Below are 27,316 nucleotides of genomic sequence, written 5' to 3' on the forward strand. Positions count from 1 at the left end.
AGCCACTTACTGGGGGGGTTAGGATTAGGCTCAAGAAGGGACGGTTAGGGTTAGCCACTTACTGGGGGGGTTAGGATTAGGCTCAAGAAGGGACGGTTAGGGTTAGGCACTTACTGGGGGGTTAGGATTAGGCTCAAGAAGGGACGGTTAGGGTTAGGCACTTGCTGGGGGGGTTAGGATTAGGCTCAAGAAGGGACGGTTAGGGTTAGGCACTTACTGGGGGGGTTAGGATTAGGCTCAAGAAGGGACGGTTAGGGTTAGGCACTTACTGGGGGGTTAGGATTAGGCTCAAGAAGGGACGGTTAGGGTTAGGCACTTGCTGGGGGGGGTTAGGATTAGGCTCAAGAAGGGACGGTTAGGGTTAGGCACTTACTGGGGGGTGTTAGGATTAGGCTCAAGAAGGGACGGTTAGGGTTAGGCACTTACCGGGGGGGTTAGGATTAGGCTCAAGAAGGGACGGTTAGGGTTAGGCACTTGCTGGGGGGGTTAGGATTAGGCTCAAGAAGGGACGGTAGGGTTAGGCACTTACCCCAATGGTTAGGCACTAGGAGGGTTGGTTAGGGTTAGGCACTTACTGGAGGGTAAAGGCGCATATCCACTAGACGATTAAAATGATCGATTGAACGATTACGGCATCGTTATCGTTCAATCGCTCATTAATCGTTCATAAATCGTGCAGTAAAATGTTGAAAACGACCAGCGATGCGCACTCCCGCTGGTCGTTTTCGACATCTATCATCGCCTGAACATGCAGGCCAACCTGCCGATATAGACATGTTCGGGGATGATGGAGGGTGCCTGCGCTGAACGACATATTATTATCCCACTGCACAGGGTGATGAACGATTGCACGATTACAATGTTGTAATCGTACAGTCGTTCCCCTCTCGGGTAAGTGCCTGACCTTTAGGGTTAGGCACTTACCCCGACAGTTAGGGCATGGCACCAGGTAGGAGGGTTAATGTAAAGATTAGGGTTAGGAAAAAAAAAATGTCGACCATTTCTTTTGTGCGTTGGCCAATCCAATGTCGACCTTTGCCCATGCCGACCTTTTGTACATGTCCATCTTTATCCATGACGACCTTTTGTGTGTCGACCTTTTGATTCAACATGGATCGCAATTGCAACCGTGCACGCAGATTGGCCGATGGTGCGTACTGCGCATGCACCACAGTGCGCGCGCACAAAGATGGAATCGGGATCGCATAGAGAGCCATAGCAGAGTGAGTGATGGGACGTCAGCGTCTGGGGGTGGTGATGGGGGGGAGTGGTCAGAAAAACGCAGGTGTGCCAGTTCGTTCGAACGCCGTTGCATGGGCGTGCATAAATTATCCTCTGCAACGGCATACGCAGCTTGTGTACTCACTTCATGCGACACCTGAGACAGGTTACAGATGCTGTCATTCTGCGTGATGGGCCGATGTTCTCCGATGTTACCGATGTTTCTACTTCAGGGTCCATAGGGGGTCCACAGGGTTGACCTTGGGGGTATAGCTGGATCTGGATCCACGAGCACCACGCAGTTAAAGCTTTGCTGCTCCCAGGATGCATTTGGTCTGTCCTCCTCTATACCCTGCCCCCGAGCCACAAGCATCTCAGTTTTAGTTGGTGCCCAGCCGGAGTCGGGTCACCCTGCGCGGTGGAGCTGCATAAGCAGCCCCTAAGCTTTATTTTTAAAAGAAGATTTTATTCTTTATTTTTACTATCTTCAGAGCGGCAGCAATGGACTGTCCATCTGGACGTCCATGCTGCCGCTCCAACAGCCCCGCTGGCGCTGCGACGCCAGTACTGATCTGCGCTGCACGCGTGGGGAACAAATGCAGTCTTTTAGCCGCCGGTCTCAGGGGACAGACCGGTGGCGCTAGTAGCGGCGGCGGGCTCCCCCACTCTGGTATACCCCGCGTGTCTGCTGGCCTCCAGGGTGTAAGTACCGGCTAGGAACCGGCTTCCCTGGGGGTTTAATACTAGCAGGGGAGGCAGCCTTCCCTGCTTTAGCGCTCCTCGCCTCAGCCCAGCGCGCCTTCTCTCATGTGTGCTGGCATCGCTGGGCTGTTATCTCCTGGCCACTCCTCCTCAGTGCTCTCCAGCGGCCATCTTCCAGGCAGCATCGCAGAGCTCCCGGGCAGATACAGTGGACCAGTCCCCCTGCGTACCTCTCCCCCTGCAAAGGACAGTGTTCGCAGCGCTATAGCCCTCCCAGACACTGAATCTGGGAGGTTGATTGTAGCGGAAGGTGCAGTGAGTAATACTTCTCTGCATGGTATGTGACTATTGCTAGTGCTGCTGTCTGTGCTTTTTTCTACTCACTGTCAGCTTTTACCTATCCCTTTCCTTCTCCTACAGCCCGCAGGTGCGTGGGGGAGGGGTGTTCTTTCTGTGTACCTCACTTATATAGATCTACGTATTTGTGAGCTCCGTCACATACTGCAGTGTGCTACTCAGTACCAGATTGTGGGCTGTTTGTGTTGCATACTTGGGAGTGCGTAGGTGTTATACGCCTTACCTCTTTTCGGAGATACATTTTTATTGCAAAAGTTTTGTTTCATGTCTGATGAGGAGAATGAGCGCTCCGTGGCTCCTGTGTTGTTTTCCTGCCGACGCTGTTCGGCAGGGGTTGACGGGGCGGATTTGTCTCAGGACGGTCTGTGCGGACGGTGCCAGCTGGTACCTGGTCCCTCTAAACCCCCAGTGGTGCAGGATCCTCCGTGGGCGATGTTTACACAAGTGCTGGCGTCGATCGCGGACCGGCTGGCGGTCCCGACTGTGGTCCCTTCTAGGGCGTTGCCCCAGCCTACCATCCCCCGTTCCCCGGGCGTGACGCGTCTGGTGCAGTCTCCTCCTGGATCTCAGACTGTGGGTCCTTATGCGGGTTTGCCTGTATACGTGCAATCTCCCACGGTACTGCAGCAGTCGATGGTACTGTTTCAGGGGTATCCTCAAACGGTACCCCCTCCCTGGGTGGATGTCATCTCCAGATCTGTTCAGAGCCTGGCAGCTTCGTCATCGGCCTTTCAAACTATGTTGCACAGCAGGAAGTGGGAAACTCCGCCTGCCGTGGATTCCCACGTTACCCGCTTAATTAAAAGCGCTACGCTGCCTTTGCCGTCGATCTCGTCCCTGAAAGATCCCACGGACAGGAAAGTGGAGACTTGTTTAAAGTCTACCTACTCTCTCTCGGGGGCGGTTGCCCGTCCGTCCATGGCCATCTCTTGGGTGGCTAAGGCCATCGAGAGCTGGGCCAACGCTTTGGAGGATACCTTTCCGGAAGATGCTCCGGAGATCCAGAGAGCGTTGATAGGACAAATGAGGGATGCGGCTTCCTACATTGGGGAAGCATCGTTAGATGCAAGCCTGCTGACCTCTCGGGTGTCGGCTGCAGGTGTGTCGACGCGTCGGTCCTTGTGGCTGAGGTCTTGGAGAGCTGACGCAGACTCCAAAAAGGGACTGGAGGCCTTACCTTTTAATGGGGAGTTGCTTTTTGGTCCAGACTTGGACAAAATTGTGGATACTCTGGCTAAGTCTAAATCAGCCTTCCTCCCTTCGGCTTCTGCACCTACCAAGGTACGGAGCTCTGCCTTTCGGTCCTTTCGGGTTCAGGGCAAGGCCAAAGGTCAGTCCTTCCCGAGGCAATCGGCGACCAAGGCCGCTTCTAAGCCCAAGAAGCAGGCCTGGAGTGCCAGGCACCCTTCTTCCAAGCAGGAGGATAAACCTTCTGCCTGATGGGAAGGGCCTCCCTCTGGGGGACCCCAGAGTGGGAGGCCGACTTCTTCTATTTGCCCAGTGCTGGCACAATACCACCACGGATGCCTGGGTTCGAGAAGTGGTCTCCCAGGGGTACACCCTGTCTTTTCGGCACAGATCGCCCCACCAGTTTTTCTGCACGAGTCCTTCTCAGGATACGACCAAGACTTTACAGATTCAGGAAGCTATAGAGTCCTTGCTGAAAGCAGGGGTCATTGTTCCCGTTCCTCAATTACAACGAGGGACGGGGTACTATTCTTCTCTGTTTCTGGAGCAGAAACCCAATGGTTCTCATCGCCCTATCCTCAACTTGAAGTCTCTGAACAAATTCCTCAGAATTCCCAAGTTCAGGATGGAAACGTTACGTTCCATCATTCTGGCGATGGAACCGGGGGATTACATGGTGTCCCTGGATATCCAGGACGCCTAACTCCATGTTCCGATAGCACCTTCGCACCAGCGGTATCTGAGGTTCGCTATCCTTCAACATCATTTTCAGTTCCGGGTGCTACCCTTTGGCCTCTCCACGGCACCGAGGGTGTTCACGAAGAGTATGGCGGTCATGGCCGCACATCTTCGGAACCAGAATGTACGGCCGCTGCCGTATCTGGACGACCTCCTGTTGCTGGCGAGCTCCCCGGAAGTACTGCTTCAACATCTCCACCTGATGATCGCTTGCCTGCAAGCGCACGGGTGGCTGATAAATTAGAAAAAGTTCTCCCTGATTCCATCACAGCGGATGGTTCATTTGGGAGCCCTGCTGGATTCTCGTCAGCAACGGATTTTCCTGACTCCGGAGAAGGTCTCCTCCCTGCAGCTGCGGATACACAGTTGCCTGAGCAGTTGCCGCCTGTCGGTCCATTTGGCTATGAGAGTTCTGGGGTCCATGGTGTCGACATTCGACATGGTGGAATTCGCCCAGTTCCATTCCCGGCCCCTGCAGGGGCTGATTCTATCGGAATGGAACGGGTTACCTCACCGGATCCGCTCTCAGATGCTGGTGTTGTCCCCGGAGGTTCGGCAGTCTTTGGCTTGGTGGCTTCAGAGAGCGCATCTGGTCGAGGGGCGCCCCTTTTGGATCCCGGACTGGGTCCTGCTCACGACGGATGCCAGTCTCCGGGGTTGGGGGGCAGTGACAGGCTCATTATCGCTTCAGGGTCATTGGTCCGCGGAAGAAGCACTTCTCCCCATCAACATCCTGGAACTGCGGGCAGTATACAGGGCCCTGCAGTCGTCCGGCCCCGTTCTTCACGGAAGGGCGGTTCAGGTGCAGTCCGACAACGGTGGCGTACATCAACCACCAAGGAGGAACTCGCAGTCGGGCAGCGATGTCGGAGGTGTCTCGCATTCTTGCTTGGGCGGAGTGTCACATTCCAGCGATCTCGGCAGTCTTCATTCCTGGAGTCCTCAATTGGGAGGCGGACTTCCTCAGCCGTCACGACGTGCATCCCGGGGAATGGTTGCTTCACCCAGAGGTGTTTCAGCTACTCGTGGACAGGTGGGGGCTGCCGGAGCTGGACTTGATGGCCTCTCGTCACAATCACAAGTTGCCCGTTTACGGGTCAAGAACAGGAGACGCAGGCGCCTGTCTGGTAGACGCTCTGTCGGTGAAATGGACGTTTCACCTGGCGCATCTGTTTCCTCTGATATCCCTGCTTCCTCGGGTTCTGCGGAAATTCAAGCAGGACGGCGGCACGCTCGTGCTGGTAGCTCCGGCGTGGCCCAGATGTCCTTGGTACTCCGATCTAAGGTCGGTTCAGGTGACGCTCCGTGCCTTCTCCCTCAGCGTCGGGACCTGTTGTCTCAAGGGCCCTGTCTTTACCCGGATCTGGGTCGGCTGTCTTTGACGGCGTGGCTCTTGAGACAGCCGTCTTGAGGTCTAGGGGTTTCTCCAGTTCGGTCATTGGTACCATGCTTAGGGCACGCAAGCCTGCTTCCGCGCGGATTTACCACAGAGTGTGGCGCACTTATTTTCAGTGGTGTGAATCCAGAAACTATGATCCGCAGGTGTTCCGGGTTTCCAGAGTCTTGGAGTTTCTTCAATCGGGTTTGGACCTCGGCTTACGCCTGGCCTCTCTGAAGGTTCATGTGTCTGCTTTGTCCGTGTGGTTTCAGCGACGGATTGCTACACTGCCAGATGTTCACACATTTTTCCATGGTGTACTCAGGATCCAGCCTCCCTTCGTGCCTCCGGTGGCTCCTTGGGACTTGGTGGTGGTGCTACGGGTCTTGCAGGGTCCTCCTTTTGAGCCGCTTGTGTCGGTGGAACTCAAGTGGCTGACGTTTAAGACCGTTTTTCTCCTGGCAATTGCTTCTGCCAGGAGGGTGTCAGAATTGGGGGAACTTTCCTGTCGCCCTCCTTTTCTGATTATTCACCAGGACAGAGCGGTGCTCCGCACTCGTCCTGAGTTTTTGCCCAAAGTGGTCTCAAAGTTCCACATTAATCAGGAACTTGTTGTGCCAGCTTTTCAGTCACCTGATCTTTCAGCTGGTGAGGCTTCCTTAGATGTAGCCCGGGCACTTAGAATCTATGTGGACCAGACTGCTTCGGTTAGGAAGTCGGATTCATTGTTTGTCCTCTTCGGTTTTCACAAGAGGAGTTGGCCTGCCAACAAGCAAACGTTAGCCCGTTGGCTTCGTTCAGTTATTTGTGAGGCTTATGCACAGGAGGGTTTACCTGTGCCAGCCTCTGTTAAGGCTCATTCCACTCGTTCTGTGGGTCCCTCTTGGGCTGCTAGACGTGGCGCCTCCGCTGTTCAGCTGTGTAAGGCGGCCACTTGGCCTTCAATTCAAACGTTTTTGAGGTTCTATGCGTTTGACACCTTCGCCTCTCAGGATGCATCTTTCGGGCGCCGGGTGCTCCTTTCAGCACAGGAGCGTCCCCGCCCTTAGTTGAACTGCTTTGGGACATCCCCAAGGTCAACCCTGTGGACCCCCTATGGACCCTGAAGTAGAAAACAAGAGATATGGTAAGAACTTACCTTTCTTATCTCTGTTTCTACGAAGTCCATAGGGTCCACAGGGCGCCCGCCCTGACGCACCTGGCTTCATATGGGCTGTGTGGCTGGTCACCGGTTTTCCATCTCCCATTTCTGTGAGTATGGTTTCTTGTGTGTTCCAGTCTTCCTTCTCTCTGTTTAGTCTCCTCGTCCGGCCTTGGCTGCTTACCAACTGAGGTGCCTGTGGCTCGGGGGCGGGGTAGAGAGGAGGACGGACCCAAGTGCATCCTGGGAGCAGCAAAGCTTTAACTGCGTGGTGCCCGTGGATGCAGATCCAGCTATACCCCCAAAGTAAACCCTGTGGACCCTATGGACTTCGTAGAAACAGAGATAACAAAGGTAAGTTCTTACCATATCTCTTGTTATATCAGGGCTGCGAGGTATTACGGATGTGAGAGAGCGATAGTGGGCATCTCTCTGCTGGCTGAGCGGTGACAGACATTATCATATTTTCGTAGATTCACTGCGTGCGTAATCGCAGCTGCGTTCCGTGCTAAATCAGCCCCACTCTATCTTATTCTACATTGGCCAATTAGAGCTACGGTACTTTCCAGTAGCTCTACTCTGGCCTATCCGCAGCACCTGTTCTGCAATGCTGCAAACAGCTGGAGATCGGCCGGAGTCCCACGCTTTTCCTTATACCTGCTCTGTTTCAAAGCGTAAGTAAATGATTATTTCAACAGCGTTGGATTCCAAACAACATCAGAACGATTGGAGCTGGCGTCACGGCTAATGCAGCGAGCGGAGGTTTGGGTAGCTGGGAAACCAGCAGCTTATTAATGGCTTGCTGCTTTATTGATCATGTGTTTTATTATTTAACAAGTAATGGCAGCTCCCAGCAACAGTAAAATATCTCAAAGAACCGTTAAGACTTTTATTTTTAAACACCGGTGAGATTATGCACAAAACATAAAGCCAGGGGAATGGCTGAGATTTGCTTGGGTTTGTCAGATGCAATTTACTAACGCCGTTCACAAAACCTTAAGAGGTAACCTGGAGTTTGTGTTAGGCATATATTCAACTCAAACATAGCGACGCAGCGGGAACTTGGACTACACAGAGCGAGTGCAGCATCTAACAGCTCAAATCTAGGTTGAGGTTAGGCCGATATGCAGAATTTGGGCTCTGATGCAGTATGGTGCCTGTAGATCAAAACTGCATGATATACTGTATGGTCTGGGAGGACATGGGCCGCGGCAGCCGACTAGTATTAGTGTCCTTCTGTAAGTGACTCTGATGAGTCATAGGGCCTCATACTGAGTTACACGCACTGACAAAGAGCTGGCGCAGGTTTCGGTGGTGCGACTGACGGTGCCTCTAAAGACAAACCAATGTGTATATCAGTGTCTACGGACACTGACGGGTGGACGTCTCAGTCCTTACGCATTCGGGCGCACGCATGTACACCAGGGAAGGGCTTTGACGTGGCATTAGCATAAAGTCGCCAATAGACGTAGACACGGACCACTCAGAGCCAGCTTCATAGTGACTGTGGTATATATATATATACAGTACAGTAAGTATAAAAGCCTTCATCTCCCTAACTAGTAAAAGCATGCATCTCCTGCCCCTGGACACTGGGCCTAATTCAGACCCGCTCGCAAGATGCGTACGCTTGCACCCAGCGTATGCAAATTCGGAGCACACTCAGCAAGGAAGGCGATCGCACGGCAAGGCATAAGCACGAGGCATAAGCACGCCCACCAAGTCTTGGCGTGCGTTCACTTTGTGTATGCAGATGCCCACCAGCCTGTCTTAAGACGCCCACTTGCGCACGTCATCTCCAGGAAGTGTATGCAACCATCGGTACATCAGTTACCATCGGGAGCATTCGCAGCGCTTTAGGTTGCCTTTACCCTACCGCAAGCACTGCGAGCACTTCAGTGTAAAAACCAGCCAGGTGACGTGTACTATGATGCTGCCGGTTAATTATGCACGCCCTTTAAACGCCGTTTTGACGCCCAGACACGCCTGCGGTTGCACCACCACTCCCCCGTTCACAAGCACCTTGCCCTGTTGCCACCCACAAACGGCGCAATCTGTCACTCAAGGTAGCGCTCAGTCTTTGTGCTGGCTCGCGCACGCTCACTGCGATGCATATGCATGCGCACAATGCGAACCATCGGCAGCTACGAGCAAACGCTTCTTAGCATCCTGGTCTGAATTAGGCCCGCTGGCCAATCATAGGGCTATCAAAGGTAGCACCATTCCACCAATGGTGCGTACACACGTTGCGATCAGCCAGCAATAGGATATCGCTGGCTGAACGTCCTGCACCCTCCCTGGTGTGGTGGATGATCGATATCGATCATCCAGCACACCACCAACTCACCCTAGCGACCCACGATCAACCATTGCGGGTCCCTATAGTAAACTGCTTGATATCGAGCATGTTTGCCTGCATGCATGGCCGACGGACGATATCGCTATCGTCCATAAGTGGCCGCGCATCGCTGGTCGTAGGTGAGTTGGTAGGGACCGAAAAATGCACGCTAAGAACGAGAACGATATGATCGATATCGTTCAAATGGTACATTTTTATCGCTACGTGTGTACGGACCATTAATCTACTATCCAAGCACTGCCAGGAGAATTATGACTCATGGTGGAGGGAGCTGCATCAAACCTTCTAAACTGGAGGTGTTACCCATAGCAACCAATCAGCTTTTGGCTATCATTCATTAAGGACATTCTATAAAATGAAAGCTAGAAGCTGGTTGGCTGTTATGGGAAACTTCACCAGGTTTGATACACTCCCCCCCTCAATGAGAAGGCGTCAGTGACGCAAACTGGATGAGCCACACGCACACCTCTCTCATCAGCTTCCTCCACCAGGTGGCCGCAGATGTCAGACATATTATCTGGCGCTGGAGCAGAGCAGGTGATGATGGGGTGATCCTATTATAAGTAACCAGGGATGCCAGTGTTTGTGCTAATTAGATAGAGTATTGATTTTTTCTTTTTTTTACCTACTGTCACAGCTATGGGGCCGTGGGTGCGATTCCGACCATGGTCCCATCTGTGCGGAGTTTGTATGTCCCCCCCAGTCTGTGACTTGGTTTTCTCCGGGTGCTCCAGTTTCCTCCCATCATCCCAACAACGTACTGGTACATACTTGCCGACTTTTAAGTCTTCGCCTCCTGGAATTCCCGTAGGTGAGATGCAGCTGATCACTGTATGGGGGACGGGGCCCCGTGTTTCTCATCATTATGCTTCAAACAGCAGGTCTGTGAAGAGTGTTAGTAGGAAGTGGACGAGATGCGGGAGGGCGACCTACTCTTCTGGGGAGTGTGACTCCCCAAAAATCCGGGAGTTGCCTATATGTTCCGGGAGGGTAGGCAAGTATGTTCTGGCAGATTAATTGACCACACACTTAAATGGACTCCAGTGTGTGTCTGTGTGGAAGACGGGTTATGGTATGTTATTAGGTCGGCATGAGAATGTGGACGTGTAGCATGTCGACACAGATGACAAGTCGACCTAACAGAATGTTGACCTAACGTCCCTGGTGGCCCAGCGGTCACGTACCTGGTCCCGGCGGTAACGATAGTCTCCAGTATCATGTGCCAGATCCCATGTGACCAGCACCCCTGGCGGCCATGTGACCAGCACCCCTGGCGGTGACGTCTGACGAAGCGTCGTTCCGGTGAGTATTTTACCCATATAACTAACCCTAATCCCTAACCTTCCTCCTAGTGCCTAATCCTAAGATCTCCAGACCCCATTTTTATGGTTCTAGAACACAGGTTCTCAAACTCGGTCCTCAGGACCCCAAACAGTGCATGTTTTCCAGGTCTCCTCACAGAATCGCAAGTGAAATAATTAGCTCCACCAGTGGAACTTTTAAACTGTTAGTGAAGAATTAATGCACCTGTGCACCTGCTGGGTGACCTGTAAAACATGAACTGTGTGGGGTCCTGAGGACCGAGTTTGAGAACCTCTGTTCTAGAACATGGAGAACCCAGATGGGCAATTTCAATTACGGTGGGTTTCATTGCTCTGTTTATATAGGCTGTCCATCAGGCATAAAATATTATACTCCGAGCAAGACCCCAACCACTCCATTAGGCGTCCCAGACCAATTGCCACCCCTCTGTGACGTTTTCATCAAAATCCATCCAGTAGAAGGTCTAGAACAGGCTCCCTGGGTCAAAGTTCTGCCCAGCGTACACCAACAGGAGGTCCGACCAGGACCCTAACCCCCTTAAAACCTGGCCAGGATTCAACTAGATCACCTTGCGTTGGATTAATCCCAATCGGCGCAGGGGTGTCCGAATGCTTAACCGGACAGACAAACAAACAAACAGACCAATGAATTTTATGTATAAGATAGCAACGAATCAATTATAAAAAAAACTAATTCAGAATGAATTTCATGTAGAGAAGACAAGTTCTGGGGAGGATCCTGCTTAAAGACTCATCAGGTTATTCTCTAGCGTTTTATATAGAACTGAAATTGTGTTATTCCAGGGACGGAGGTGTCTTAAGGTCCCAGAATGGATTACAATGTGTGTACGATGAAAAACATGGTGTGTGATACCGCGGCATAATTGGCACAAGACTCATTTTCTACACAGCGCAGAGCTGCACGGGGGCAGATTTTACATGTAAATTATAACAAATAGCACAAGTAATAAATGTAAAACTACTGACAGTAATGTACAAGGTAATGAGTTTGCTCTTTTGGAAGCAGGCTGAACACACAGAAATGATTTCCTCTCTTGCCAGTAAATGAAAGGCGCTAAATCAAATATTTATTTTAATAAAGAACAACTCTTATCACAGAAATTTACTGTCATCGTCTGATCTGGACTTTTCTTTCCGTTGACATAAAATGATTTTTATTTATTTTTTCCCTCTTACGTCTGTCGGTTTTTACACAAATCTCAGGCCCCACCCACTCATGGGCGAATTTAAAAAAAATGCTTCATGTGATGGGATTAGCAGACTTAAAATACTCTTACATCGGAGGATTGCCTGTATACAGCTTACCATAAGTAACTAGTATTCTTTTATCATACCAGATATGCTATGTATTTATTTGTATACCTTATTATGTATATTCACTCGTTTGTAATTCACATTATTAACATGCCCATGGCCAGTGCCAGAGCGATGCATTCAGCCGACCCTGCGCAGCAAGGAGGCGGCGGGCTGGATAGGTGCCACCGCCGCCCTCTCCATTTGCCGGCTGCCTGCTGAGATTTTGTTGCCAGCGGGTGCCCGGCGGCTCCTTCCATGCAGCCGGAGGCTGGCGCTCACTCCTGAACTCCGCCTTCCGGCTCTCACAGTGTGTAGAGACGTCTGACGTCTCCTCCTGCGCGTTTCGTCTATGACGACTTCCTCAAGGGTGTGTCTTACAAAATAAATTGGGTGTTATAAAAGTACATTCACATAAAACACATAAAACAAAACTCCTTACAAAAATGCTTTGTATAGTAAAAACTATGATGTACCTGGCGCGCTGGGAGGAGTTATCTGGAGCAACTTGAGCCACAGTATAAAAGGACACATCTGTACAATGTTATTCAAGCATATATGCAGCCTATAAATAATGTATATTTGACTAAAATTAAAAAAAAAAGTAAATCAACTTTTAAGTACTAAAACAAAAACAAAACAAAAAATCGATGAACTCTCGTTGATATTAATGCTGGCAGTGTTAAGTGTCGTCAAAAGCTTCCCCGTGCTCTAGCCTAATACTAAGTGGAACATTATTTGGACTTAAAACATTTGAATTGTGTTTCTGTTCTCTTCTACTCTTTCTTTAATTTCAACATTTTTGATGCAATTCTAGAGTCCAGGGACAAAAGTGTATATATTCCAATTTTAGGTTTTACAGCTCCTCTTGGTACAGTATGCCACAAGATCACCTTAACTTAATTCTGTGTGACCTTCAAGAAACGTTTCCATACTGCAGAGGTTGGTCAAGGTGCGCGTCTACCCTCCACTCCCCAGATGTGCGCCTAGTTGTGTGGAGAGGCGGCTAGTGTTGAAAAGCTGCAATGATCGAAAGTCTAAGCGCCAAATTAAAGTCTATCCTTCTACTGCTTTAGTACAGTGGTCCTCTCAACTCCAGTCCTCAAATACCCACAACAGGTCGTGTTTTCTGAATTTCTTTCATCATATACAGGAGAGTTGATTTATTTTCCTGGGTCATTAATTATCATACCTGCTTTCCTAGACAGAAATCCTCAAAACGTGACCTGCTGGAGGTACTTCAGGACTGGAGTTGCTCTAGTGTCATCTATCATTATCTCTATATTAACATATTACTTGGTTTAGGCATGTGTATGGCTTATATCGACCAAGAGAGTGAGGGCTTGGACTGGCCCACAGGTATACAGGGTAATTCCCCGGTAGGCCCCGCTGTCTGTGGGCCCTCCCCTTCAGTTCCACACCGTGCACTCAAATTATGCATTGTTACTCTACTACAGTTGTGTCAAACTCGGGTCCTTCAACTTTTGTGGGACTACATATCCCAGCATGCCCTGCTACAGTTTTAGCATGCCCTAATAGCAAAACTGTGGCACTGCATGCTGGGATGTGTAGTTCCACTGCAGCTGGAGGGCCCGAGTTTTGACACCACTGCTCTGGTAGAAGGTCAGTAACTTGGTGGAGCAGGATCATGCATGAACTTGGGTGTTTGGTTTGTTTCTATGGAAACTAAACCAATATTGGCTCTCCTGCCAATGAAAGGGCCCTATTCTGTACAGGCTGACTATGGGGTCTATTTACTAAGCAGTGTTAGGAGACAGAGTGAAAAGTGATAAGGTGCCAGCCAATCAGCTCCCAACTGTCATTTTTAAACACAGCCTGTGAGATGACAGTTGGGAGCTGATTGGCTGCCACCTTATCACTTTTCACTCTGTCTCCTAACACTGCTTAGTAACTAGACCCCTATGTTCTCTCTAATAGTTGACCAACTACCTCTTTGGTGGCTGACCACAACTCTTAAGCTTGGGCCACTGCCACTGCATTCCCCGCTGGGCCATTCCTGCCCCAGATCGACACTGATTGAGGGACATCTGAACTGTATTTATTTACTCGCCTACTTTGTAGACCAAAGGGCAAGTGCAGGGGAATGTAGACATCCCACAACGGGGGTGGGGCCAGGATGATGCAAATTTTAACACCTTTTTTTCCAAGACGGAGAGGCTGGATCAGGGTTCGAGGCCTACTTTGGAGATTAGGGAGCTTTCTATTTCTAGACATTCCCGGGATAGTAGACAAGTATTTATTTACTCATACCTGCCTACTCTCCTGCTACGTGTGAGAGTCTCACGTTTTTTCGGGTAGTCAGCCACACCCCTGGAAAATTATCCGGATCTCCTGCATCCCACCTAATCCTAGTGAAGTGGGCAGGATGGTGCCTAGTGATGTGAGAGCTCGGCACCGTCCACCCTAAAGTGGTCAGCTGCGTTTTCTCTCCAGGCTTCCCCCCTGGGAAGGAGAAACCAAAAGTAGACAAGTATGACACATATGTAACAATTATGTGTGTAAAACATCTATTTCTCCCACAGTGATCAGTGTGCATCAATAAATGAGCTCCCTGATAAAGTGCAATATAAAGATGCACAACAGGTCCCATGGAAAGTATAAAGATGATGACAATCAAATGGTAAGTGCACGACTGACGGTGAAATGATGTGTGCCTCACTACACAGCAAGGGATGCCTGTAAGCATGGCCCCTCCCCACAATTATCTCATTTCAGTAATTCGCTCCCTAAAGTGAGATCCTTGTTATGCACTGTGGGCCTAATTCAGCATTGCACGGAAGTGCAATGCTTAACGCAGATTCCCGTCTATTGGGATTCTGCATGTGCGCAGGATCCGTTACTCCACGCAGCCCTTACCATGCCTCTGCCTGAATGACAGGCAGAGGCATTTACAGGGCACTTTGGGGGCGGAGACGGCCGGCGTTCAGGGAAACAGGAGCGGCAAGGCCAGGATCTGCGTCTGCGATCAGCTGGCCGTTGCCGACCATCGTCATCCCAGCCTACGGGATCGCAAATGCAGCAGGGGGTGTCAGACACAGCAGGGGGTGTCAGACACAGGAGGGGGTGTCATAAACAGCAGGGGGTGTCAGACACAGGAGAGGGTGTCAGACACAGCAGGGGGTGTCAGACACAGAAGGGGGGTGTCAGACACAGTGGGGGGTGTCAGACACAGCACAGGGTGTCATACACAGCAGGAGGTGTCATACACAGCAGGAGGTGTCATACACAGCAGGGGGTGTCTGACACAGCAGGGGGTGTCTGACACAGCAGGAGGTGTCATACACAGCAGGAGGTGTCATACACAGCAGGGGGTGTCATACACAGCAGGAGGTGTCATATACAGCAGGGGGTGTCATACACAGCAGGGGGTGTGATACACAGCAGGGGGTGTCATACACAGCACAGGGTGTCATACACAGCACGGGGTGTCATACACAGCAGGGGGTGTCATACACAGCAGGGGGTGTCATACACAGCAGGGGGTGTCAGACACCTCCTGCTGCATTTGCATATTTGCAAGGACAGAATTGCAAAGCTGCTTGTGTGCGGCTTTGCAATTCCGTCCTCTGCTGAAGCACCCCCTGTGTACGTTGCAAAGAACGCCCGTTCGCCGCCCAACTTTCCCCAATTCTTGCAGGAGTTGTGGTTCCTGAAAGTAACCCCCCACAAGCGCCTAGTGTATCTTTGGCAAAAGCTCCAATCCACATCTCTGGAAAGATTTTAATTTTTCTTCTGTTTACACAACTTATTTGTTTAAATTGTTTGTCTACTTTTATACTAACAGGAGTCACTCAAAAAAACGATCACGTATTTTTACGTAAGCATAATTCTAAAATAAATCATTTTATCACAAAAAAAAAATGTAAATAATCGTTTTCCTGCACTTTGTTTCCACGCAGGCAGTTCTGACTGCACACGATAAAAATCAGCTCTATCCACCCAAGCGTACAGAATATCTACGTGACCTGCACATTATCCCTGAACAGCCTCTGCCCTCAAATGGAAACAAATTCCTTTGTTTGGTGGCCCCATGTGCTAAGTGGTGTCAGTGCAGTCTCGCCCTGAGTAGTAATGGAGGCAGTAATGGATGCGAGGTACCGGGGACATGCAGGCACCTCCTTATAGCACTATACGCTCTCCTGTAATGGCTGTCAGCCAAACGCCTGCACTAGTGCACTGGAGCTTGAGCGAAATGTGTATTGTGGCATAAGTAACTGTCACACAGCTCGCTCTCTGCTTGTACGGCTGTCTGAGATGCAGGCTGGGACCATCCAGTCTTGGCGTCTAAATAAAAAATGAATAAATAGGGTCCTGGAGTGGTTCCCATTTCACCTGCCATATCCCTTTACCCGCTAAAGGCCAATTATACTCTAAGTTACTGTACTATGCAATAAAAAAGGTCCATAAACTTTTTGCGATGCATGGAACAGTAGGACAGAATTAAAAATAAATAAATATATATATGAATATTCCGAAGCAGAATTTCCTCCCGTCTCCCACCCCAAGAGACATCCCCGACTCACGCTGTCAATCTCAGTTTCACGGCCCATTTGAACCAAGCACCACACTCTCTGGAGAGAATCTTATGTTTAAACACAACGCAGTCAGCATAGGGGAAAACAAGCTGCTAACCCGTTAGACGCCGGAAGAAGGGGCCGAATGATACAGGGATTTGTTTTTTTTCCTTATTTATGTCACGCAAAAGAAATAGGCAACAATTTTTTTTTCCCCGTATTAGTCCCTTTCCCACCGAAGCTTGCAATATAATTCCCGACTACGGTTAGACATACAGTACAGACGTATCAGGGCCGATTTAGAGGAAGCTGGAGCAAAGCGCGTACAAACTGCACACAGATTGGCCCTGGCTGGTATTAAGCTTCTCAGCGCAGTGAGGCAGCAATGCTAACCACTTGTGACATTTGGTTATAATGGGGAGGAGGAGAGGGGGGGGGGGGGGGGAGTATGCGCTGTTTTTGCATGGCTCCTGGAAAAACCTATGTGTAGCAGTGGGCCTTGAAGGAATATAACTGCGTAGTAATGAGCTTTGGAAAATAAACATCTTTTGTGCAGTAATGTGTTTTGAAAGGCATTTAATGGAATGTTGATATGAATACTCCAGGTTAAGTGTTGTGTGTGCAGAGAATGCAGACAATATCTCTGGGTCTCTCTTGTGCGCTTTGTACTTGATCAACAAAGATGTTTAGTAATTGTCCAGGAGATGAACTACACCTGTAATTACATTCATTGAGCATGCCAAAAGCTGGACATTTCCCAGTGTTTCCATGAAGTACTTATATATGTTATACTAGCTGATGTGCTCGGTTTCACCCAGGTAGACCTTAGATATTTGCATTTCCTTCATACCATCTTAGCTTCTATGCTTAGTTTATTTTCAACATTAAGTAAATTAAGGGTCTTTTTTTTAGTCCTTAGCAGTGGTGGCTTCAGAGGTGGGGCTGCAGCCCAGTCCAATATTCAAATAGGGGAGCCACACCAACTGCCACCCTCAAATGCTGCCAACCATCACTGGCAGTTGGAGTGGCTCCCCTATTTGAATATTGGACGGCGCTGCAGTCTCACCTCTGAAGTTACCACTTGACCCAGACAATGAGCTTACAGTCCCACAGCAATTTTACCACTTTTCACACCCATAAGGGGTCGAATTTTGACACAATCCCTGCCTACTGTGTGCCTCCATCATGGAAGGAATTTACTCCTTAAATTTCATGTTTCTAGGTCCAGGGGTTTGGGCAGGGTGTTGAATCAGCCAGTTAGAACATTTATATATATATATATATATATATATATATATATATATATATATATAAAAATATATATATATATTTACACACACACACACACACACACACTAGCTGGAGTACCCGGCGTTGCCCGGGATTTTAAGAATGTTTGTTTACACATCACCCTCCAACAAACCTCTCCTTAGGCAGGCCTCATGAAAAGTGTGACAAACTTCCCCATCCACAGTCCTAAGGTCTTTGAAGAAAGTAGGACCTGTAACAGTGTAAAGCAAACTTCGGAGATAGAAGCATTCAAAATTTGTCAGATGTACAGTGTAAACACGGCCAAGAGCTTCTGTTGCTCTGATACCAGGATGACTGTGTACTTCCTGGTTGCTGGATCGCACTATGAAATGCACAGAAACTACTTCCAGTTCCTTGTGCAGCTGTTTCCGGCATTCAGGGTCTCCATGGTGTATAAAATTCATCCAATCAGTTTTACCCTTCAGGTGCTGACAAAGGAATGAACCGGAAGCAGCCTCTGTGCGTTCCATAGTGTGGTCCAGCAACCAAGGAGGTAGACAAAAAAGTTTGGTCGCCACTGTTGACACCATGTAGTTGTGTAAGCTGATGCATGAGCAAGTATAAATATAGATTTGTGCTGCAGAGCTGCGTTTTTGCATCCCAGTATAGTTGCCATCTTTATGGGCCTGATTGTAAATCAGATAGATCTCTCCTCATGGATGCAGATATCAATTTTTACCCTATTCAGACTCATAATAAGCCTGGCTTAATATCAATAGTGGTTATAAATTCTAGAGATGTGTGCGGACCCTCGTGTTTTAGTTTTGGACCTGGATCTCCCCAGATTTCGGATCTGAATCTGGTTTTGGATTTTTTTCCTTGGTGTTTTGTTTTTTTGGTTTTGGATTTGGATTTTTCATTAAAATATCATAAAAACAGCTAAAATCACATAAATGGGCCTGTTTTTGTTCCTACGGTATTATTAACTTCCATAACATTTATTTCCAGTAATTTCCAATCAATTTTGACCTTACAATATTATTTTTTTCATCAAGTTAAGGCCAAAAGATTGCATCCAGCTAGCTGGCTGACTGCTGACGGTGTCCTCAGTACATGGGATGGAAGTGCTGCGGTACTGGCAGTGTCCTCAGTGAAGAATACCGGCGATGTCGGCAGTGCGGGGTGCCAGCTGTGTCCTCAGTGCATGTGTGATGACAGTGTCGGCAATGCAGGGGTGCTGGTGGTGTCCTCAGTGTGTGAGTGCCGACAGTGTCGGCAGTGTGGGAGTCGCTAATGCTGTCCTCAGTATGTGGGGCAGCACTGCAGGGGTGCCGGCAGTGTCGGCAGCAGGGGATGCTGCCAGTGGGGGTGCCGGCAGTGTCGGCAGCAGGGGATGCTGCCAGTGGGGGTGCCGGCGGTGTGGGCAGTGGGGTGTGCCGGCGGTGTCAGGCAGCGAGGGATGGCGGGCGCCATCTTCTTTTGCTTCCTGTGTGCATATTAAATGGGCTTAACGCTGATTGACTGAGAGCCGTGACAGACGGCTCTCTCAGCCAATCAGCGTTAAGCCCGCTCAATACAAAACTTCGCAACCCGACAGCTGCATCGCAAGGTTTTGCCTCGGGTGAGGGATCCGGGGCAGGCAGGGAGATCAGAGCCTGGCTCGGATCGCCGCGGATCCCCCAAATTCGGGTGGGTTCAGTTCTCTGAGAACCGAACCCGCTCATCCCTAATAAATTCATATAGCATTTAAAAGGTACTGTAAACTCCACGCAAGAGCCATAGTAAATGATGTTCAGAGGCTTAGATTATATGCTACAAAATAAAATTCCATAATTCCTTAGTATGTAGCAAAATATATATATATTATGAAATTAAACATTTTAATATTTTTATTATTGACTTTGCAGATGGCCCAGAAAGAATGGTGTCCAAATCTGCATCTAACAATAAACCAAACAGGATAAAGCTTTTATTCTTCTTTGGTGTTTTAGGTGTAGAACCATGAGAGATCTTGGCTTGTAAACTGTGGATTTGTATAGAAAGACAGAATGACAGGAGGACACATTTTTGCTTATATATATATATATATATATATATATATATATATATATACACAAACATAAATATACACACATGAAGCTTGTGACAATTTTTTCTAGACGTTGACTTGTGTTGTGTATGTTCTGCTCTAATTGGGTCCATGGGCTGCTCCAGAACTGTGAATGTTCTGCTCTGATTGGCTATGGCTGGCTCTAAAACTGTGATTTTCTGCTTTGGTTGGACAAAGGTTGGTCCATTGTTATTATTAAGTCATTCATACCTGTTTCAGACATAAGCCAAAAACCTGAGTTTTTGCACGTGAACAAGCATCGACCCGGGTCTGGCGTAGGGTGTTTCCCCAGGACCTGCAACCCCCGCTTCGATTCCCCGGTTGAAGTATGAAAGGCTGCTGGCTGGTTCATGCCCCACCCACTTACATATGGCTGCCACTAAGAAAGAAAAACAAGGGCCCAGACAGACTGCGAGTTGCAGCACCTGTTGCGATTCCGGTGATTTTCTGTAGCCCCAAGATTTAAAGCGGCACTAACTTACAAATCAAAACCAACATGGATTTGAATTAAATTTTTTTGCCTCTTTCAAACGGTACTCTGGTTCCTTGCGGCTATTGTATACGGGCCAACATACTACAGCCTGTGGGCCTGATTCAGAGCCGCTCGCTCTGACAGAGCGCTCGCTCTGAATCAGGGGCGGGCTTTTTTTTTTTGGAGCGGCCTCTTGGCCGCTCGCATAGGTGTGGGTGACCACCCACAGCTAGAGAGAGCAGCCAGGATGATGGTCGCGATGGTCAAGACCATTGCGACCATCGGGCTTGCGACGAGACCCTTGTGGTAGGGTCTCGTTCATCGCAAGCCCCAGAGAGCTTTCGGCTCTAACAGAGCCGGAAGCTCTCCACTGACATCACTTGTGATGTCAGTGGGGCCGCCCCCAAACGACAGGCGTTCTCATGGAAACGCCTCCGTTTGGGCAGCAAGCCCCCCGGCCTGCCCACCAAAGGGGGCGAGCTGTCACTCAACATCGACAGCTCACCCCCTTTGGTGCGGATTGCCCGTCGCTAGCCGGGTCTCGCACAAGCGCACGACGGAGCTGGCTCCGTCGCGCGCATGCGCTGTGGGCCACCATTGACCCGGTTGCGAGCGCTCAGCACTTGCAACCGGGTCTGAACAGGCCCTGTGCTCATACCAGGAGGCTGGCCACCACAGAATAAGCTTGGAACATACATCTACGACCTACTTATGAAAACACCAATTACATGTTTTCCTTTCTACGCTACTACTATGAAATTGAGAGAATCAGGCAAATGAAATAAGCTTTTCATACCTTGTATTTATTGCACATTTCTCACAAATATCCCTATTGTCTCCATATATTGCCATGGCTACTGAAGGAAACACTGTGGGGGTATTCTGTAGGCACAGAGGAACCTGAAGATGCTTTTGGAAATGCCTTTGATGGAATGGCTATTCTTTCATACCCTGTATTCTATGGAAAGTCTTTATTTAGAATGTAATAATGTTCTTTTTAGCCCTTAAGAAGCAGTTTCTTTTTCTGGTGCATTCTTAAGAAAATATGCATTCTTAGAGCCATTGCGCCTGATTCAGTACGGGTCGCGGCTGCGATTACGCACGCAGCCTAATTCATTGCGATCGCTATGCCGTCACAGCACTACAAAAGGACGCCCACCTTACCTTACACACATCCGTAATACTTAGCAAGATTGCGAAACCATCGGTAACATCGAGTACACTATCGGGGCCTCGCGCAAACTTGCAAAAGGTCTGACCTTACTCAGAAATTGCTAATCTCAGCGCACGCACTGAGTACTCGAGCTGCGTATGGCATCTCAGTGTATAACTTACGCACACCCCTGTAATGGCGTCCAAACGCACTGGCACGACTGCGTTTCCTGGACCAGCCCCCAGTCACCTCCCATAAACGGTACTTCCTGTCAATCACACTGCGATGTGTCTGCGTAGTCACTGTGATCGCAGTCCCGATCGCAGTGGCCGGTTCGCGTAGGCGCACTGCGATGCCTGCGCAGAACGCGACAATCATCCAATAGCGTGCGCAATCGCAGTTGCGATCCTTGCCCATTGCCTGTTCTCTGCTAAAGTAGCAGGACGCGCTCTCGGGACACTACAGCAGTAATGAGCGGTACTAATTCTGTTGGAAAGAAAAAGTAAAATTTGATGACATAATATTGCTTATTCTGAGCTACACGCAAAAGCGCACACAGTAGCGTCTATTGGCGGTCGCCATCTGCGATTTTATGCAAATGTCGCTACAAACTCCTTCCCTTGTTTGCATCTGTGCGTCCGAATGTGCAAGGACTGAGACGCTGGCCATCAGTGTCTGTACACGCTGTAATAACGATTAATGCGTCCTTATATGACACCATCAGTCGCACCATGAAAACTTGCACTGGCCCTGCGGCTGGTGTAGTTTCTCCGTCTGACGACGGCCGTAGCACGCCCACTGAATGGTTCATTTTTGTGCGCACTACTAGCCATCTCTCATCACACTTCCGATACCGTCCATCTTGATCGCAAAAGCACCGTAAGGGTTCTCAGAAATGTTTGATCAAGCGCAGTTGCAAACAATCGGTAGACTACCTGAACATCAGCGTTGCTTGCGGATTGCGTGCGGCGCTGGATCAGGTCTAATGTGTGAATCTATGAAAGTTACCTGTTATTAAGGGGTCTAGTTACTAAGCAGTGTTAGGAGACAGAGGGCCTGATTCAGAGGCGCTCGCAAAAAGCGAGCGCTCGCTCTGAATCAGGGTGGGCGCAGGTTTTTTAGTTGCGGCCTCTTGGCCACTCGCATAGCTGTGGGTTAACACCCACAGCTATTGCGAGCGGCCATGATGATGGTCGCGATGGTCACCATCGGGCTTGCGACGAGACCCTTGTGGTAGGGTCTCGTGGCCGCAAGCCCCAGAGAGCTTCTGGCTCTAACAGAGCCGGAAGCTCTCCCACTGACATCACTGGTGATGTCAGTGGGGCCGCCCACAAACGGCAGGCATTCGCATGGGAACGCCTCCGTTTGTGAAGCCACCCCCCCGTCACGCCTACAAAATGGGGCGAGCTGTCGATCAACATCGACAGCCGCCCCTTTTGTAGTGAGTCCCGGAGCGAGCGCTTTTTGCGCTCGCTCCGGGGCTCGCACTGGGCCACCATCAACCCGCTTGCGAGCGCAATGCGCTTGCGAGCGGGTCTGAATCAGGCCCAGAGTGAAAAGTGATAAGGTGCCAGCCAATCAGCTCTTAACTGTCATTTTTAAAAAACAACCCGTGAGATGCCAGTTAGGAGCTGATTGGCTGGCACCTTTTCACTCTGTCTCCTAACACTGCTTAGTAAATAGACCCCTAAGTCATTAACTAAACTGCGGCCACTTCTTGCTCAGTTACAGAGGCGGTATAAAAAACGGGGCTATATAACCTTATACGGGATGTAATACACAGGACAGTAATACTACCAAGAGCACAAAGAAACATTCCCCCATATTACATACAGCTAAATCTCATCCAGTAATGTATAATAAACTAAATTATAAACTGACTATAGGAAAAGGAAGCTTTACCATAATGACCCCAGAGGCCTGTGTTACTGGGAATGATTAACTCATTAAGACCCTGGTTCACAAGCAGAAGCAGCAGGTTCTTCTTTTGAGACATTACGCTATTGCCGGTTACAAAGCCTGGTGTATATCTGTGCGTCTTTATGTGCAGAGACTGAGATGCCCACTTGCCGACGCTGATTTACCGTCTAGTACATACAAACGCAAACATCAGTCGCACCATCCAAATTTGTCCCAGCCCTACGACGGCTGCTGGTTCCCTGTCGAGTATGGCCTCCAACGTGAGCGGTAGAGAGTTCCTGTACGCAACCACTTTCAGCGACACGTAATCTCAGGGTGTAAGCTTTGTTCTCTTTCACGTGGCTTATTTCAAACAGAATGGCGTGCTGTCAAACTGCGCATATCATGCAACGCGAAGAAGTAAATCAAGGCAGACTGGCCTGTAGAAAGTCAAACACCTTTACCAACGCATTTCGTCATTAGGATTTCATCATCAAGCCAGAGACAACGCATTTTGTCATTAGTATTTCATCATCAAGCCAGAGACAACGCATTTTGTCATTAGTATTTCATCATCAAGCCAGAGACAACGCATTTTGTCATTAGTATTTCATCATCAAGTCACAGAGGCAACGTACAACATACAGAGGCAATGCATTTCGTCATTAGTATTTCATCATCAAGTCAGAGGCAATGCATTTTGTCATTAGTATTTCATCATCAAGTCATAGAGGCAACGTACAACATACAGAGGCAATGCATTTCGTCATTAGTATTTCATCATCAAGTCAGAGGCAATGCATTTTGTCATTAGGATTTCATCATCAAGCCAGAGACAATGCATTTTGTCATTAGTATTTCATCATCAAGCCACAGCGGCAAGCCATTTTGTCACTAGTATTTCATCACCAAGCCACAGGGGCAACGCAATTTGTCAAACCACAGAGGCAATGCATTTCGTCATTAGTATTTCATCAAGCCACAGAGGCAACGCATTTCTTCATTAATATTTCATCATCAAGCCACAGAGAAAACGCATTTCGTCATTAGTATTTCATCATCAAGCCACAGAGGAAACGCATTTTGTCATTAGTATTTAATCATCAGGCCACAGAGAAAACGCATTTCGTCATTAGTATTTAATCATCAGGCTACAGAGGCGACGCATTTCGTCATTAGTATTTAAATATCAAGCCACAGAGGAAGCGCATTTTGTCATTAGTATTTAATCATCAGGCCACAGAGAAAACGCATTTCGTCAAACCAGAGGGAATGCATTTCGTCATTAGCATTTCATCAAGCCACAGAGGCAACGCATTTCTTCATTAGTATTTAATCATCAGGCCACAGAGGCAACGCATTTCGTCATTAGTATTTAATCCTCAGGCCACAGAGGAAACGCATTTTGTCATTAGTATTTAATCATCAGGCCACAGAGAAAACGCATTTTGTCATTAGTATTTAATCATCAGGCCACAGAGAAAATGCATTTCATCATTAGTATTTAATCATCAGGCTACAGAGGCGACGCATTTCTTCATTAGTATTTCATCAAGCCACAGAGGAAACGCATTTTGTCATTAGTATTTAATCATCAGGCCACAGAGGAAACGCATTTTGTCATTAGTATTTAATCATCAGGCCACAGAGAAAACGCATTTCGTCATTAGTATTTAATCATCAGGCTACAGAGGCGACGCATTTCGTCATTAGTATTTAATCATCAAGCCATTCATTAGTATTTTATCAGCAAGTCATTCATTAGTATTTCATCATCAAACCAGACGCAATTCGTCATTAATATTTCATCAGAGTGGGTCCCGGCTTGGTGTGATCATCAGAATCTGCACATCTGAGAGTGGATGTACAGTGCAGTGACAGCAGCAGTACACAACCAGAGGGGAAGTGTTATTTACCCAAAAAAGAAAGATTTGGGGGGCTTTACATATGACATGGCAGTATCTGTGAACTGTACTATATTTCTGTGTTTTCCCATAAATTTGAGTATCGTTTCAATTCATACAGATATACATTTGGTAAACAAATTAGAAATGATAGCCTATACAATGGAATGGAATGAACAATAACAAGTACAGTACCTCGCACTTTTCCACTGCTGGCTGCTGCCCACATTCTGAGCTGTTACCGGCCACGATTCCGGCCCGTAGGCTCTCGCTGTCTCCTGTCCCCTCCTCCATGGAGTAGGTCTTGGAGCGATTGCTGTGGCGATGTGATGTACCCCGGCTCTGTGCCAGGTTAAGCTGCTTGCGAAGGACCCGGTTTTCTTCCTCCACTTCTCGCACGCGCACCTCCAGACTTTCACGCTGGCTTGAGGACGAGTAGCGTGGACTGTGAGGCTGCGAGTCCAGCGGAGACAGGGAGACCGGCTTCCCATCTGCAAATAAAGGGGAGAACATAAGCCATTACGATAAAATAACATGGAATGCCTACAGAACATTTATTTTCTTATATCTACAAGCAGAAGAAAGTGTTCTAAGGTGAAATGCGGTGGGGCACATCCTAATCTCAAAGGAAATGTGACTCTGCAGAGAACTTTTCAGAAGTAAAAGGAATGGCGCTACCAAAGTAATCCATGGTTACTGACTTTTAAAAAATACTATCCGGGACATAACAAAGAGCAGGTGCAGGTGGGCGGCATGGTGAAATGCGTCATTACAGACCATGCCCCGTCCTCTTGCGGCTCAATGCAGTCATTTTGCTGTATCTGGTGGAAAAATGATGAGATCATTTACCATGAATCACATTAACAAGCACCCGAGCCACCCTCTTCACTGGGAAAGAGCAGATCCGGGAGGCAGGCCCACTCTCTCAGGAGCCTAATGTTGGGTACACACTGCCAGACATATTGGCCAATCAATTGATCGGCCAATATATCTTATGCCCGTCGGCCAGTGTGTACCAGCAATATGTCTGTCAACGGCGTCGTTCACAGACATATCTGTCCATCGTGCTGTGTGTACGGGCAATCAGCCGACCGCCCATACATTTGCTGCGGCAGCCGTGGGGAGGGGACCTCCTCGTGACCCCTGGCCAGCGGTACCAGCAGACAGAAGGAAAATGATGGTTGTTCAGTGTGTATGAACAACCATAATCTGCAGATATATCTGCTAGGTGTGTACCCACCTTAAGAGAGCTCTACAAAATCCAGGAGTAGGCAAATATGATATGATATAATATGATATAATGCAGACCCTACCTACAATAAGTAACTAACAAGGTGAAACTCAGGAAGGGAAAAATGAAAATCTGAATGAAATGAATGAAAATCAGTATATCACAGTGCTCTACAATAAATACGCGTATATACAAGACATGAGTCGTTTTCAAGATCCTTATGTTTAATCCAAATGAATCTAAATTTCTGGAACACCAATTATCCTTAATCATAATGTATCATACATGAAAGATCGCCAAGCATGGCCTGATAATCATACAGCAGTCGCCCAAATGCCTGGAATGACCAGGAGACTCCCGTATTATTGAGAGCCGTCCTGGACTCCCAAGAAAGTAGTCAATTCTCAAAGAAGTCCATGAAAGCCGGTAAAGTGGGAGGGAGGAGCTTGTTGTAGTGATGCAAAATGTGTCGCCATGCATTGCATCATAGACACTGCCGCACCTGGTGCTGGCAAATCCCCATTTCATGGGTTGCTACGGGCAACACCTCCACGTATACTTTTTTGAAGCTTTGATACAGCTCCCTGATACTTCTCAACATTTGTGAATAAATAGAAAAGGCAGGCGTGAAAAATGGATGCCTCGACCCTCCGACACATATTGAATAAAAAACAGGGACAAAATCAATTACGCTCCTGACGACTTCTATTCGTGTGTCAGTAATAGTCAATCTTGGAATGGTTCAGCTTGCAGTATGCCCTGGACACATCCGATCCAGCACTTCCCGTTGCCTTCCTTTGCAGACATGTTTAATGTTGCATCTTCACAATTCATGGCATGTACACAAGGAAACAAAGGAAAAAAAGGAAAACATATCCTGGAAGATTTATTGTTGCAAGAACATAAAACGTTCCTATCTGAATGCATAGACCAGCGACTGGCTGTTTAAGTATGATGCATGCTTTATGTTACCTATATATATCACAGCTATCACTAGCAAACATATTTTTTTTATGCAGCACTTATTCAAAGTCAGATCTC

The 27,316-nt window shown here is 48.5% G+C and overlaps 1 protein-coding gene across 4 annotated transcripts in view; it reads right to left on the bottom strand.

Annotated features, from left to right (window-relative positions):
- Positions 1-27,316, bottom strand: part of LARGE1 (LARGE xylosyl- and glucuronyltransferase 1) — a 469,066-nt gene that overhangs the window by 237,107 nt on the left and 204,643 nt on the right. For all 4 annotated transcript variants that reach the window (XM_088459224.1, XM_088459227.1, XM_088459226.1 and 1 more), the window contains exon 3: positions 25,240-25,535. In XM_088459224.1, the coding sequence (XP_088315350.1) occupies positions 25,240-25,535 (296 nt within the window). The remainder of the gene's footprint in view (positions 1-25,239; positions 25,536-27,316) is intronic.

The sequence above is a fragment of the Taudactylus pleione genome, unplaced genomic scaffold, assembly GCF_031769625.1.
Source record: "Taudactylus pleione unplaced genomic scaffold, aTauple2 ptg000903l, whole genome shotgun sequence".
Classification (NCBI taxonomy): Eukaryota; Metazoa; Chordata; class Amphibia; order Anura; family Myobatrachidae; genus Taudactylus; species Taudactylus pleione.